The sequence below is a fragment of the Penicillium manginii genome (assembly GCF_028828005.1).
Source record: "Penicillium manginii strain IBT 31320 chromosome Unknown utg000006l:1.0-4164085.0:1.0-4166146.0, whole genome shotgun sequence".
In the NCBI taxonomy this organism is placed as follows: Eukaryota; Fungi; Ascomycota; class Eurotiomycetes; order Eurotiales; family Aspergillaceae; genus Penicillium; species Penicillium manginii.
In genome coordinates, this window is record NW_026643107.1 from 3,833,612 (window position 1) to 3,848,443 (window position 14,832).

Sequence of the window (14,832 nt, forward strand, 5' to 3'; positions counted from 1 at the left end):
CCGGAATAGATCAATTTCGGGAAACATGATTCAACAGATCGCACTGGGAACTGATCGAAGAGGAACCACTTACGATGTTCAAGGCCTTTGGGCCGGGTACGAGGAGGGAATAACGCAGGAAAATCCGGGGCCAAAGGTATTCGCAGCTTGTAAATGCGACGGCAAACGCAGCAACAGTTTGACCGATTGTTTTACCAGGATCTCGGAGTTTAGACCGAAAGAGATCCCCGCAGCGAGTTATCCACCAAGTGCAAGGCCGATACTTGTTGCAAACGACTTGTGCATCTCGGGTGTAGGTGGGCATCCGAGAGCAAAACATGCATAAGAACTGGGCATATTAATTGTGCACCCACGCGAATACGGAATACGAGAGCTAGGATCTGATTTGAACTCCTCGATGGTCAGCAGATGCTCAAAAAACGAAAAGGGCGGCATCGAAAAAGGTTAGAAAGGGCTCCAAAGCGGGTCTTGCCGCAATTCTGGGGGTGAAACTCGGAGCAGTTGGACTACTTTTACTACCAGTAGTGACTAGTGACAGTCTGCTGGTTTCTCAGAATAGACTGGTTATTTCAGTCTGTACTCCGTAATTTGTACTTTCTAGCCAATATCGAATCCCATTCGATCCAACTAGCCTCTAGGGTGTCTATGTTGTAGCACAGAACGTGGAGAACTTGGACCCCGACCATTATCCACCACAGCGGGGTCCAGATTCCATGTGGGCCCAGGAAGGCTCCTTTTATTACAGCTTTGATGCCCGGGTGATTCGACGCATCATTTGTTTTGCATGACACTATACTAATGAACTCGATGTTTTGCCGGGGTCAGAAACCACTCCATAAGATGGAGGGGTCATGCAATCCCTAATAGCGTCACCATCAATGTGCTTGGAAGATCCAAAGGGCAGATGTCTTGTAGGAAATGCAGTGACCTTATTTTTGATTTTGATTATGAGAGCCCTGGAGGGCACTCCTCGACTCCAGTAAAAGCCAGCTCATTTTCATCTTCATAAACCGCAGGGAATGCGTTTAAGGGGAAGAGAAGCAGGCGGAAAGAAACAACTGGCAGAATCAGTCAAACCAAAAGCAAACCAAACCTTGGAAAGTTAACCAAGTTTCTTTGGTGGCGCTGTTTCGCTGGGGCCAAAACTCCGACTCCGACCTCGTCCTTCCAATTCTCATCCTCCCCGCATCTCTTCGCGAAAGCCCTGGTAGGTCTGCCTGCTTCCCCCACTATCTCGCATAACTCCAGGTTTTTTCGTTCGCATATCGCAGCTCTGACCTATGATAGTACTCTAGTCTCTCCTATTTTCCGAACCCTACGCCATTATGCGACCGTCTTCTGCGTATCTTCTCGGGCTCCTCGGAGCCGCAACGGTCGCGTTTGCTAGACATACCGAGCCCATAGAGTCGAATACCGTATCTTTGACGAAAGCGACATTCCATAATTTCATAGAAGAGCATGACTTGGTTCTGGTCAACTTCTACTCGCCGTCGTGTTCCCACTGCCGTCGGTTGGCCCCAAAGTACGAAGAAGCAGCCACGGAGCTGAAAGAGAACAACGTTCCTCTGGCCAAGGTGAACTGCCTGGAAGACGCAGAGTTTTGCCGAGATATGGGTGTCACCTATTATCCTAAAATGGAGGTTTTCCGTGGCCTCGAGTCGCGTGAACTATACCGTGGCGAACGCACAACTGAGTCGTATGTAGTCCACAACTTTGACGGGCATAGAGGAGATATGCTAACATATTGGTTAGGATCGTCGCATTCATGATAGATGAGTTTATGACTGATGGCTCTGGGGAAGGCCTTTACTATCAAGCCTCTGCTTAATTTGGCTCAGCATTCACCTGCTGGCTCGATCCGATCTCCCCAGCGTTTCGTTTCTTTGTTTTCAACAATTTAATACCCGATAGCTACGTTCTGCAATAGAACACCGAGCCCATTACTACAAGGGTCTCCCGCGAGAATTCCAGAGAGACTTGAGAAGTTTATGCTTGAACAGGGCGATGGGCCTACCGTACTAGTAATCACCGCGTCATCACCCACTCGCCGTTTCTCGGATGGAAAACGAGCTTGTGGTTTCTGTGCTGTCCAGATATACATGAAAAGTAGACCTTAACCATGCATTTCCAGTCCGGCTCAATCAAACGGCATTCGAATTGTATTACTACTACCTGCTTCCGAGTCCTTCAAACTAAAATCTGCCCAGGTGGTAATGCAGCATTTCTTTTTTTTTTAGAGCGATGACTCGAATAACCGGTCTCTCTAAGTTGTTGAGTTGCCCGCAGGTGCTAATATGCCTTTGAATCAGACTATTACCATTGTAATGTAATGTAGCTAATATATACAAATCTCATGCACCTGGGCACGAAAAGGGCTGCAAGCGCATCACTTCGATGGCCCAGCTTGCGACTGTCCCCCATTACCACCAATCTCCTCTCGAATCACCAACCAAAGACATTTTCGGAACCGGTCCTGCTCATCCCCATCCTCCGACCTATCCTGCCTCCGATTATCATCGCCATTATATTTCTTCAGCGCAGAATTAAGGCGCGTCAACCTCGTCTTAGCCGCCGGCTTGATATCAAGCTGAAGATCCTGAATCCACGGTTGAAGAGCATGAAGCCTTTGCTGCTGCAGCTCCAACTGATGCCCATGTTTCTGATCCTGATCTTTAGCGTCGCTGTCATTCCTCCGCCTCCGATACGCGCGAGACATATCAGCCAACTGCCGAGCAAGAGTCGAGTTCTTATCGATCTTGCCTTGTGAGTCGAGAATGGGGATTTTCGCAATGTAGGCGAGTGCGTCGAGGTTCGCGAGTTCGGCTTTTAGACCGCGGGGTCCGAAGATCTCTTTGTTTGCTTGTTTGAGGGCTGAGTCTGATCGCGACTTGGACTTGCTTTGCTCGCTTATGTTCGCTAGTCCGCTGAATGCGGATCCGATCCAGTGCAGAGGAAAGAGGATTGGAACGGACTTTAGGATGCCGCCGGTGACATCGAGGACTTGCATTGGTGGGTTGGTTGCGATCACATCGTTTAGTGAGTCGAGGAATCTGAAGAAAGATTCCTGGGGGAGGTTGTATTTGGTTAACATCGGCACGTAGGCTCGAAGTAAAGGTGACCCTGGTGAGGCGTCGATGGCTGGAATGGCAATTGTTCTGTCTTGAGGATTTGGCATTGGCATTGGCGAATATCCTGGGCTGTTTGTTTGAGAGTACTCTTGCCCGTATGTGGGAGGGTAGGCGGGTCCGCCCGCTGGATAGTATCCACTGCCATCTGCTGGAGGATAACCCTGCCCACTTGGAGGAGGATAGCCGGGTCCGCCTATTTGAGGATATCCAGGTCCGCCTGCTTGAGGATATCCGGGCCCGTTAGGTGGAGCGTATCCTTTCCCATCTGCTGGAGGATACCCTTGCCCATTTGGAGGAGGACCGAAGTTGTTGTTTTGATTGTAATAAGAGGCATTTTGCGAGACACGGACCTCGGGCAGGTTCTCCTCGATTGGTACTACCTCAGGTAGCGTTTCGCGATCAACCTGAGGCACTACTTCCGGCGCATCGTAGATTTCTTGCTGGTTCCTCTTAGAGTCCTTAGAATCTTGAACCCGTGGAGCGTCGGACGAAGAGTTGGGTGTCGCACTTGAATATGGTGGAAGACCCCCATTCTCTATCTCCTGCTCGGCGTAATTTCGATCCAGGTCCTCAAAGGGATTACCGCTTGGCTTTTTGTCCGACATGTTGTGATTTTAAAACAGGACCACCTGAATATTTTCTGTCAGGGGCCTTGAAGCTGTGTGAGATTCGTCACCGCTTGCCCCTCAAATGCGGTCGGTGTGAATTGGAGGGGTAAACTATTCTTGGGGTGGCCTTTTCTCCAAATAAGCTTCCAATGGCGCCGGAGACAATTACCGAATGCACACACAACACCTAGGGGATCCTTGAATATGGAAGAGATGGGTATTTTATTTTTGAAGAAGGAAGAGGGGCCTTGGAAGGGATATAGCTGAAGATTAAGAGGTAAACGAGGAATCTGGGACCAAGACCTTTGGCCCCCACAAATGATGCACACAGCCACAGAAAAAGAGGCTTATGATACTGCGCTATTACCGATTTGGCAACCAGTGCGCGCCCATTCTTCCTCAGCCATGAAAGTCTGGTACCCAAGAGGCTATAGAGGCTATAGAATTGCATGGATGAAAGAAACTTTTAGCTGGGACATTTATGAAAATAAAAAACAATTGAAAATAGAATCAATTTCCAATCTAGAACCAGGTCAAAAAGTAGATCTATACACATTTTCACACCAGGGTCCACGGGTGCTGATTTCGAAACTGATCAACTTGATTCAAGCAACAGATTAATTGATGATATCATGGCTATTATATACAGAATTTGGAATGAGACATCAAATGGAGGGAATATATTTGCCGTCAAAGACCATTTAGACGAAAGCGATCGCACCGAGAGCAACGCCAGCAGCAGCGGCAAGCGACCCAGTCAACGCACCAGCGGCGTTAAAAGTCGTTGTTGCTTGAGCTGAAGCAGAGCTGCTTCCACTTCCACTTCCACTGCCAGAGGCACTTTGGCTCGAGGAAAGAGAAGCCGCTGGAGTAGTCGAAGGGCTGGTAGCAGCCTCACTGGTTTGGTTTCCAGTAGCGGTGGAAGTCACGACAACAGTAGTGGGAGAAGTGACGCTGGCGACCGAAGTCGAAGTAACAACATCAGGACTGTTGGAGGTGGAAGTGGACTCAGTAGTGGTTTTAGCAGTGCTCTCGGTCGTGGGGGTGGCGCTGGCCGAGGGGGTCCAGCAAGAAAGATATGACTTGCTTGTGGCTGCGGTCTCAGTGCCCGTGTACTGGGGACATCCGGGGACGTCGGTCTTCGGGGGAGCACGACCACCGCCACAGTCTAGGGGATCGCAGATTTCGCCGGTGTCGGGGTCGAACCAGTGAACGATCTTGTCGGCGCAGGTGGTGAAGCTGTGGGTTGAACAGTCCACAGCTGCGACGCTGGACGCGAGCATCAGCAGGGGGAGAGCAGTTGCGAGAGTTTGGACGCGCATCGTGGCGAGTGAATGATTGAATGTTGATCAGTGACAAATTTGACGTGATATCGATCCGTAGGGCTGAGTGGAAGTGTGGGGTTTGATTGAGGATCAGCGTGAGAAAAAGAAACCAGAAAGAACCGGGAAAGGGAAAACACCCTCAAGATATAGGCGCTTCTGCTCTAGAGTCATCAATGGGCCACTCGTCCCTGGAAAATGGCATGGCTTATGGAGTGCCCGCATGAATTTTAAGCCTCCAACCCTATTAAGGAAAAGCGCGGGGCCTGAGATCGTTTCCCCTGACAAACAGAGTGAGACATGGCCTATGGCATCCTCTCGTTTAGCCTAGAAGGAAGGCTAAGCCTCCGCCTCATTCGAACCATTTCGTAAGTGGAGATTAGTGTTCGCACTCTGCCCCTAAATTGGGGCGGGGAATGAACCGCGTCTCTAGGATTCGCTGCAAAGAACGAGTCGTGGGTTGTGGGTGGGGTACGCACCCCGAATCCGGTTTTCTTTATAACCAGGATTATACTCTTCCTCCTTGTTAGTTTATGTGACTGGAGTCTATGGACACGCTCTTTTGCCATCTGAGAATTGCTTCAAGTTGATCAAATCATGAATTTGCCGAATTACCGTAGCGCTCTCCTTAGCTGAAGGCTCTTCACAGTCATATCATGGATGTGCTTCACCTTAGCCAATTGACGAATTGGATAGAAAGATTTGTGAAACAAAATTAATACTCAAGTAGCAGTCAATACATGCATATTCCATTTGTGTTATCTTCTTACGTTCTCCTGTTCCTAAGTCTCCACAGTCACGAGTCTTCAAAAAGAAGGCACTGGCATAAGAAAATAGGATGGAAGTTTAGAAACTAGACAGGACTAGCGAGCACCCACGGCAGTCACAAAAGTTAGAGGGATTTGGGGCCATTTGCTACTAGTAAGTTTCAAGTTCCAACGAATATACCAGAGGCAACTGGTAGCTTTGCGAAGACCAATATGCTATGCGAGGACTGGCTTCACTTTTGAAAAGCCACTCGTCTACCTAGGTAGGAGTACATGTTCCGATAGTTAACTAAGTCTGTGCTATAACTAGTACGATCCACAATGAATCTGCAATTTCGTTTCACTAAGGGGTCTACAACGAGAGGTGGCATGAAACAACGATGATCACTTGAAATAGTACTGTTTAGTTGCCTGCAGGATAAATTAAAACCTGCATCTACGTACCATGAGGCGCTTCTTACGCTTCGAAAAAGAAGAAATACATACGATAGACCAAGCCCAAATCTTCTCTTCTTTTTAAGGTCGATTGTGTGCATTTTTGAACACAATGAAACCTGGTTGGTCCAAAATATGCAACACGCGTGGGCTATCAGGAACTTGGGATATGCGAGAAGGGTACTGGCCTGCTATTGTGAAATAGGTGCATTTGATGCGCAAAAATAAACATGGAGAGGCTAAGAAGAGAGGACGGCAGCGCTACAAGATAGACTCGCAGCGTACACGTTAGACTTAATCGGGAATAGTATACATAGTAAGTAGTAATAGCACCTGGGCACGCCCTTTAATTGTCATAAGAATTTTCCAAAATTCTTTACAAAGCATCGCATCTCATCTAGATAATGATCTGAAAACAATTCGAAAATTTTGGAAATAACATTACAGGACGATCATTGAACGTCACACCAAGATTACCTAGGTGGTACATTATTGTGAATACGAAAAGATCATAATGACTCTTAGAATACTATGTATTTGCAAAAAGCGCTGCAGTCTTAAGGTATGTCTGGAAATATGTCCCACCCAATGTCAGTATGTAAATAGAAACAGGGAGTCTCGAAGAAGAAAAAATTCGCGAAGAAACAATTAATTGGGTCTGCGGTGTTTGCCTAGATACTACGACACTAAGCAGGGTTTGCTTTCATGGTGTGCACAAGAGGACTTCAAGGTGACATCGGGCATCCAGATAATTTACATGATAGTGTCGACAACGGGATCTTGCCTATGTTCCTTTCCATGTCACACAATTGAAAATTGTCGGCAAGGATGGACGCCTGATGCAACGCACCTGCATGAACAGGGAAATTGCTTACACAGTCTCAAATAATTCTAGACGCCACATTACACGCCACATCAGTGGCCCCATTGCAAGAAAAATTCCAGTTAGACTCAGGCTCGGCCAGTCGGGAGCTTTGACGTGAAGCGAGCCATCGAAACGCTAAAATGCGGCCATCGTATAGTGGGTGCGACCCACTATCAAAGATGTCTCAGGTAGACTAGGTTTCTAGAGCTGTGTGGTGTGCTCTGAATGTCCAGCCAGGTCTCTTCGCAAATCAGATCGAACCGCGATTGATCTACGCAGAGCTGAGAGCAATTTAGCGGGTGTTTACCACCGGTTCACGCGCGACACGCCACCCAGCGCGGATGAAGCCGGTGGCAGATAGGTAATTTTCTGTGAGAACTACGTGTGCAAGGCTGCTACCGGAGACATCCGTGGAAGGTTTGAATGCATCCCCGCCTCGGGGCCGAAAGAAGAGACATTGCGATGAAGAGGTTCGCGATAGCCGACGCGCGGGACGGAACCATTGAAAATCCGAACTCGAGGTCGAGTGAAAATCAAGGTTGCCTACATGGTGTGGGAAGAGTCAACGGCTGGCCATCAATCTTTTCCCTAGACCACGTGGGCTCCCATGTTTTCAAAGCTGGGCAGCGCCACCTTTCTGGTGATCTAATGTTGCGTGAGGATGGCAGATCCTACAGATGGATCTTCTGCAGCGGCAGTTGCCCGGCTTCCCGATGTCCCGATGTCTACTCCGTAGTATCGGCCGGGATAGCCGACTGGACAATCGATGCCAAGATATAATAAGGAATGGAACATGGGAATCCACAGCATCGTCGGTCGGCGATAGGCGGCTCGACAGAACAAGGAAACAACCCTAGAAATCGGCTAGACCGGTGTAGATCCACAATTATTGGCCAAAACAGAATCACTAAAAGCGGATATTGTGGCGACCATGGACGAGTCATCACAATCAAATCAGATTAGATGGGGATCATTGATTAACTTCCAGCCCTTTTCACCATTACCTTAGCTTTGGGAGCTGAAATTTTCTCAGTGGGCAATTAGCCAATAGCGCCAAGGAAATGAATCCGCGTAAGCCCCTGAAGCTTCCATTGTGGCGAGATGGGACCAACAACTGGGCGGACAAGGCCCCAAGGCTAGCAAGCCCGGACGGAAGTGAGCGGCGGTGGCTGAACGTGGAAATCCAAAACTGGTTATCAAGACAAGGTGGTGTAGCAGGCTAGGCTACACATACTTGGGCCTTGCACATCTCGTAGTGTACACACAGCGATGTACCTAGTGTGCGGTATAATTTGCAGGTCTAGCATAGGCACAAGAAACCATGGACATGAATACTCCCCGAGATGAGCATGGTATCCCATGGGCAGCCCGTGCATATAGCTAGGTGAATCTTATGGCAGGGGCGGAAAACGCGCCAAATCGATGACAGTGATGCTGAGGGGGGTTAAGCATTGAGCACCCCTAGCTTTTTTCTTGTTGGATGGTGGTCGAGGCGCCCGCTAGTCTCAAATTCACCCACGGACCTGGGCCGAACGGGGGAGTTAGGCGAACAACGGGAAGTCTAGGCATCCCAGGTTCCAATTGCCATCAGATAAGAAATAGTGGCGTCGGACCCAGAGCATGTTTTGGTCAGGGAGCCGATGAGGAGCAGGAATAGTTCTCACAAGACCATGGATTGAGGTGTAGAGTAAAGTGGATAGGCTGGGTTGCACTGATTGAACCAGCTGGGTGGTCGGGCATTTCGATCGGCATAAAAGTGGGAGCCTTGCATAGTTAATTTGCGTTTAAAATTGCAGTGAAGAAACCAGAGCAACAATGGGGATATGATATAAAATCGAGAAGTGTAGATGACGAAGAAGTGGAAGAAGCGGAGAGGAGCATCATTGACATCCCACCGTGGAAAGTGTCAGTGACCATCAGTGACTGCCGACTGCAAACAGACAGAGGCAGGGTCGCACTTTCCACTTTCCACTTTTTTCTGGTGGCACCGGACTAGGAAGGTGCGCTTAACCATATCGAGAGGAGCTTATATAATCTTCACCAATCAAATTAGTCACTCGTCATGTGGCTGATCCCGTGATTGGTCAACCCATCCAAGTGGATCCCATCTGATTGCTTTTCCTTCGAGGTACAAGCACGGCCATTTTATCTGATGGTGCATGTCCCATGGTATAGTCCCACACTTTCACCCACCCCCATGCACCACTTTGACTTTGATGGTCGGCTCCTCCGTTGCGAGCCCCGAGCTGATCCGGAAAAAAGGTAGAAAAAATCGCATGCCCTCTTCTTTCCTCTCAAATACTCCGACTCATCCGCTCTTTGGCTTCACTGTCTAGTTCTATCCCTCCCCTCAGCTGGTAACCGGGGTTCTTCTGCTGAAGTCCCTTACCTTTCTCCCCTCGGTGTTTCACATCGTTCACACCTATCCCCTCATCATGGGTGTCTTCGATATGTTCCATGGCCGCAATGACAATGCGCGCCTTAGTCGCTCTATTGCTGATACCGACAACATCAACGAGTCTTCCGAAATCAAGCATCCTCAGTTCGTTGAAGCAGGCGCTGAAAGAGGTGAAGCTGCTCCTCCATCTTATGAGACCGGCTCCGAGTCGTCCTTCGGCGTGAATGGTGTCCTCGACGACGAGAAGGAGCGAGAGAACAACCCAGACCATGTCAATGCGAAGATTGGCCTCGGTCAACAAAAGGCCGAGGCTGCTGCTCTCGTCTGGAGTCGTCCCGCAGTCATTGGTATCTACGCTTGGTGAGTACATTCCATCAATGCGATTCGGTGTACTTCGTACGCTGGCTTGCTTGCATTTCACCTCGGACAAGCTGCTAACCTTATCTTCTCTTCCTAGGATTTGGCTTTGCTTCTTCATGCTGGCCTTCCACTCGAGCATCAGCGGTAACTTGATCAACTTCGTCTACGCCGATTTTGCCCTCGCCCCGCAGGTCTCCACTTCATACATTCTCTCCACCATCATCGGCGGTGTCCTCAAGCTTCCTCTGGCCAAGACCCTCCAGCTTTGGGGTCGCGCAGAAGCTCTGATCTTCTCTACAGTTGTCTATACCCTTGGCATGATTATCCTGTCCGCCTGCAACAACGCCAACGCCTTTGCTGCCGGATACGTCATCTATTGGATCGGTTACTACTGCCTCTATCTGATCCTGGATATCTTCGTCGCCGATACCTCTGGCCTGCGTTCGCGAGCTTTTGCCTTTGCTTTTGTGTCCACCCCCTTCATCTGCACCGCCTTCACTGGACCTCTGGCCGCCACCGCGATCCGCGAAAATTCTGGTTGGCGCTGGGGTTATGGCATCTTTTGCATTGTCCAGCCCGTTGTCTTCCTACCACTGGCCCTGGTATTCAAATTCTACGAGCGCAAGGCGATCAAAGTGGGTGTCTGGGAGCGCCGCAATACTGGTCGTACCAAGATACAGGCCATCGTCCACTACATCCACGAGTTTGATGTCATTGGTGCTTTCCTGCTGATGGCCGCCTTCGTCATCTTCCTCCTACCCTTCAGTTTGGCCCAGTATGGCCGCTCGGAGTATAAGTCAGCCAAATTCATTGCGATGGTCATTGTCGGTTTCCTGACCCTTTTCATCTTTGCGGCCTGGGAGAAATGGGTCGCTCGCACCCATTTCATCCGATACGAGCTCCTCAAGCGCCCAAGCATTCTCGGTGCTTGCATTTGCTCCGCCGTCTCCTTCTTCAGCTTCTACCTCTGGGACCAGTATTTCTACAACTTCATCCTTCTCACTTACAATCTGGACTCCACCATGGCTGGGTATATGCTCCAAATTTATAATGTTGGATCGACCTTCTGGGCTCCCTTGCTAGGTATTATCATCTGGTATACCAGACGCTTCAAGTACATCACTCTCTTTTTCGGCGTGCCTCTGATGATTCTGGGCTCGGGCCTGATGATCTATTTCCGTGGATCGGAGCATGGTATCGGTTACATCGTGATGTGTCAGATCTTTATTGCGTTCGGCGGTGGTACTCTCGTGATTGGCAATGACATGGCCGTGATGGCTGGCGGTGGTCGCGAGGGCACACCGATGATGCTTGCGCTGATCGGTCTGTTCTCAAGCATCGGTGGAGCCATTGGCTATGCTGTCTCGGCTGCGATCTACAACAATGTTTTCGTTGAAGCTCTCGCTAGCAAGCTGCCTGAGAATCTCAAGGCCAATGCCACGGAGATCTACACTCTGGGTATTACCACTCAAATGGCATACCCCGTGGGCTCTGATTTGCGCAATGCCACCGTTTATGCTTGGAGTTACGCCCAGAGAATGAACTGCATTGCCTCGACCTGTGTTCTGGTCCTGCTCATTCCCGGTGTCGCCATCTGGAAGAACTACGATGTTGGCAAGAAGCAGAACAAGGGTGTCATGGCCTTTAATTAAGGGATCTATGCCACTGATGCTGTTCAAAACTATCTGAACAAAATCACGAGACCATGTTTCGAAAGAGGATTTCATACTGAGCCGGGGAAAGCTCATAATACCCAAAAGAGGAGAAATCTCCACAACTATTCATACCCCTATTCATACCATACCATATCATATGTACCATAGCCATTTTATGCATGCACTTCACGATTAGCCCTGCTCGAAGCAGAGCCAAAATTTATTGTTACGATGAATCATTCGAATCTACTATCTTTAACTTGCAACTCCAATCCATCAATACTGGAATGTATACCAATAATATACAATTGAATTATCTCATTCCAACTTGAACCCCGCATTGTCGAGTTGGTCCCTGCATCGACACTAACGCTGCCCGGAGATCCGCCCGTCGATCTCAACAACAATACCACCCTGCGATAACCAACAGTGTAACAGTCCACGCGCAAAACCTCTTCCTCGGCAACTATCCCGAAAGCAACGCGGAGTAATTAAATAAATGTCCAAATTGCCGCATATTTCCATCCTCTCTCCTCCAGGTTTCAAGTTGCGTACGCGGTGAACGCAACCAAGGAAGGAAGGGGGTGCAATCATTCCACGACCAAAACAAACCCCTCAAAGCATTTTCCAGAAAGTCGCCTGGGCAAAAGGGAATAGAAATCGAGTGTATCACCAACAATGCCACCCAAAAAAACCCCCCCTCATGAGTCTGAGCTGGCTATCCCTCCTCCTTCTCCAAATCCCAATCACCCACGCCACAGCAACAGACATCAACCACATAAACCCTTTAATCGGCTCAACAGCCGGTGGTAACGTCTTCGCCGGCGCAAGTCTACCCTACGGCCTCGCCAAACCAGTCGCAGACGTCGACGGCCAGAACACAGGCGGGTTCTCGACGGACGGGAGTAACGTCACTGGATTCTCGTCCCTGCATGATTCCGGCACCGGAGGCAATCCTTCTCTTGGCGTTTTCCCTTTATTTCCGCATCTTTGTGACGGCGGGGAGGGTGGGGTTGCGGAGTGTGGGTTTACGAAGGAAAGGAGGAAGACCGGGTATAAATTGGATAGTGTTCGGGCTGAGCCGGGGTACTTTGGCATCGAGTTGAACGATGGGTTCAAGGTTGATATGACGGCTGCTAGGAGGACGGCTGTCTATAGGTTTTCTTTCCCGTCATCCGGTGATGGGGTGGCCTCGGTCAATCCGGTTATCTCGATTGATTTGACGGATCTGTGGCAGTCAAGGCAAAATGCGAGTATCTCCGTTGATGTGGAGAGTGGTCGTATCAAGGGCAATGGGACTTTCCTGCCTAGTTTCGGCGCGGGATCCTACCAGACGTATTTCTGTGCTGACTTTGAGGGAGCTCGGGTTAAGGATGGTGGTGTTTGGGTGAATGATCGGGCGGGGAGTGAGCCGAAGGAATTGTTCGTTACGCGGGGCTTCAATAACTTCTTCATCCAGGCTGGTGGGTGGATGAGTTTTGAGCGACCGGATGAGGGAGATGCGATTACCGCTCGTGTTGGAGTCAGTTTCATCAGCACCGACCAAGCCTGTTCGAACGCCGAGTCCGAAGTCCCCAATATTGAGGGCGATTTTGATAAACTCCGGGACCAGGCGAAGAAAGCTTGGGGAGAGAAATTGAGTCCTATTAAAGTGATACCCGGCAATGGTGTCAGCGACGATATGCTAAGTGCATTCTGGAGTGGAATTTATCGAACGATGCTCTCGCCGCAAGATATGACTGGTGAAAATCCGCTATGGGAAAGCGATGAGCCATATTTCGACTCTTTCTATTGTCTTTGGGACGCGTTTCGGGCCCAACACCCCTTCCTCACGATCGTTGATCCGCAGGCTCAGTCGCGCATGGTGCGCAGTTTGCTTGACACGTACAAGCATGAGGGCTGGTTGCCAGACTGTCGGATGTCCTTGTGCAAGGGCTGGACGCAGGGCGGGTCTAATGCTGATGTCGTTCTTGCGGATGCTTATGTGAAGAACATCACCGGTATTGACTGGGGACTGGCGTATAAAGCCATGGTCAATGATGCGGAGAACGAGCCTCTTGAGTGGTCTTATGAAGGGCGGGGCGGTCTTCAGAGCTGGAAAAGTTTGAATTATATCCCGTTTCTCGATTTCGATTACCTTGGTTTCGGGACTAATTCGCGAAGTATTTCGCGGACGGTCGAATATGCTTACAATGACTATTGTTTGTCTGTTGTGGGCAAGGGCATTGGGAAAGATGATCATACGAAATATCTCTCCCGTGCTGGGAATTGGCGGAATATCTACAAGGAGGATCAGACATCTTTCCTTGAAAATGGAACAGATACAGGTTTCAAGGGATTCTTTCAACCGAAGTATATGAACGGCACTTGGGGTTTCCAGGATCCTATCGCATGCAGTGCCTTGGCATCGTGGTGCTCGTTGACATCAAATCCGTCCGAAACATTCGAGTCCAGTATTTGGGAATATCTCTTGTGAGTTTAATTCTGAATTTCACCGCTGATGGTTCTGGCACTAACATCATCCAGCTACGTACCACACGACATGGCGAACCTGATCGAGCTTGTCGGCGGCCCGGAGTCTTTCGTGAAGCGACTGGACTATTTCCATGATTCCGGACTGGCAGATATCGGCAACGAGCCCGTCTTCTTAACAGTATACGAATATCACTATGCAGGCCGACCAGCCCTTTCTACCAGGCGGGCACATAATTACATCCCACGCACATTTAACGCTACAAACAATGGCCTCCCCGGAAACGATGACTCCGGTGCAATGGGCTCATTCCTGGCATGGAGTATGATGGGTCTATTCCCTAATCCTGGACAAAGCGTTTACCTCATCAGTCCGCCATTCTTCAAAGCGGTTGAGATTACACATCCCGAGACGAACAAGACAGCTACAATCCGCAATGTCAACTTCGATTCGAGCTATAAGAAGATCTTTATTCAAAGTGCGAAGCTGAATGGGAAACCTTATTCTAAGAGCTGGATTGATCATGCGTTTTTCACAGAAGGTATGACGCTTGAATTGACCCTTGGCGAGACGGAGAGTGATTGGGGGACGCGGAAGGACGATTTGCCTCCTAGTTTGAGTGATACTGTTGTTCAGGATAATATTTGAGGTGAATTAGGGTGAATCAATCTCCCACTTTCAATTCTAATTAGCAATAAACACTCAACATGATAGTATTAGTATTGGTATTAGTACTATAGTTAGTATGTGTTTAGTAGTATATTTGTTGCCTCAGGCAGGAATAGCCAAGTCTCGCCCCAACACGTGACCTCCCGTCATTC

General features: G+C 49.3%; 5 protein-coding genes across 5 annotated transcripts; 3 read left to right on the forward strand and 2 right to left on the reverse strand.

Moving 5' to 3' along the window:
• Positions 1–1,325: 1,325 nt before the first annotated feature.
• Positions 1,326–1,828, forward strand: N7533_009806 (uncharacterized protein; the record flags this gene model as incomplete). Its single annotated transcript, XM_057106456.1, has 2 exons — positions 1,326–1,696; positions 1,753–1,828. The coding sequence occupies 2 exons, from the start codon at positions 1,326–1,328 to the stop codon at positions 1,826–1,828; spliced, it is 447 nt and encodes a 148-aa protein (XP_056957905.1).
• Positions 1,829–2,386: 558 nt separating this feature from the next.
• Positions 2,387–3,733, reverse strand: N7533_009807 (uncharacterized protein; the record flags this gene model as incomplete). Its single annotated transcript, XM_057106457.1, has 1 exon — positions 2,387–3,733. One exon carries the CDS (start codon positions 3,731–3,733, stop codon positions 2,387–2,389), a length of 1,347 nt encoding a protein of 448 aa, XP_056957906.1.
• A 704-nt stretch (positions 3,734–4,437) lies between these two features.
• N7533_009808 (Glycoside hydrolase 18 protein) lies at positions 4,438–5,058 on the reverse strand (the record flags this gene model as incomplete). Its single annotated transcript, XM_057106458.1, has 1 exon — positions 4,438–5,058. The coding sequence occupies one exon, from the start codon at positions 5,056–5,058 to the stop codon at positions 4,438–4,440; it is 621 nt and encodes a 206-aa protein (XP_056957907.1).
• A 4,502-nt stretch (positions 5,059–9,560) lies between these two features.
• On the forward strand, positions 9,561–11,535 carry sit2 (putative siderochrome-iron transporter; the record flags this gene model as incomplete). The annotated part of the gene is made up of 2 exons (XM_057106459.1): positions 9,561–9,883; positions 9,981–11,535. 2 exons carry the CDS (start codon positions 9,561–9,563, stop codon positions 11,533–11,535), a joined length of 1,878 nt encoding a protein of 625 aa, XP_056957908.1.
• A 706-nt stretch (positions 11,536–12,241) lies between these two features.
• Positions 12,242–14,659, forward strand: N7533_009810 (GH92 family glycosyl hydrolase; the record flags this gene model as incomplete). The annotated part of the gene is made up of 2 exons (XM_057106460.1): positions 12,242–14,010; positions 14,065–14,659. 2 exons carry the CDS (start codon positions 12,242–12,244, stop codon positions 14,657–14,659), a joined length of 2,364 nt encoding a protein of 787 aa, XP_056957909.1.
• Positions 14,660–14,832: the final 173 nt, after the last annotated feature.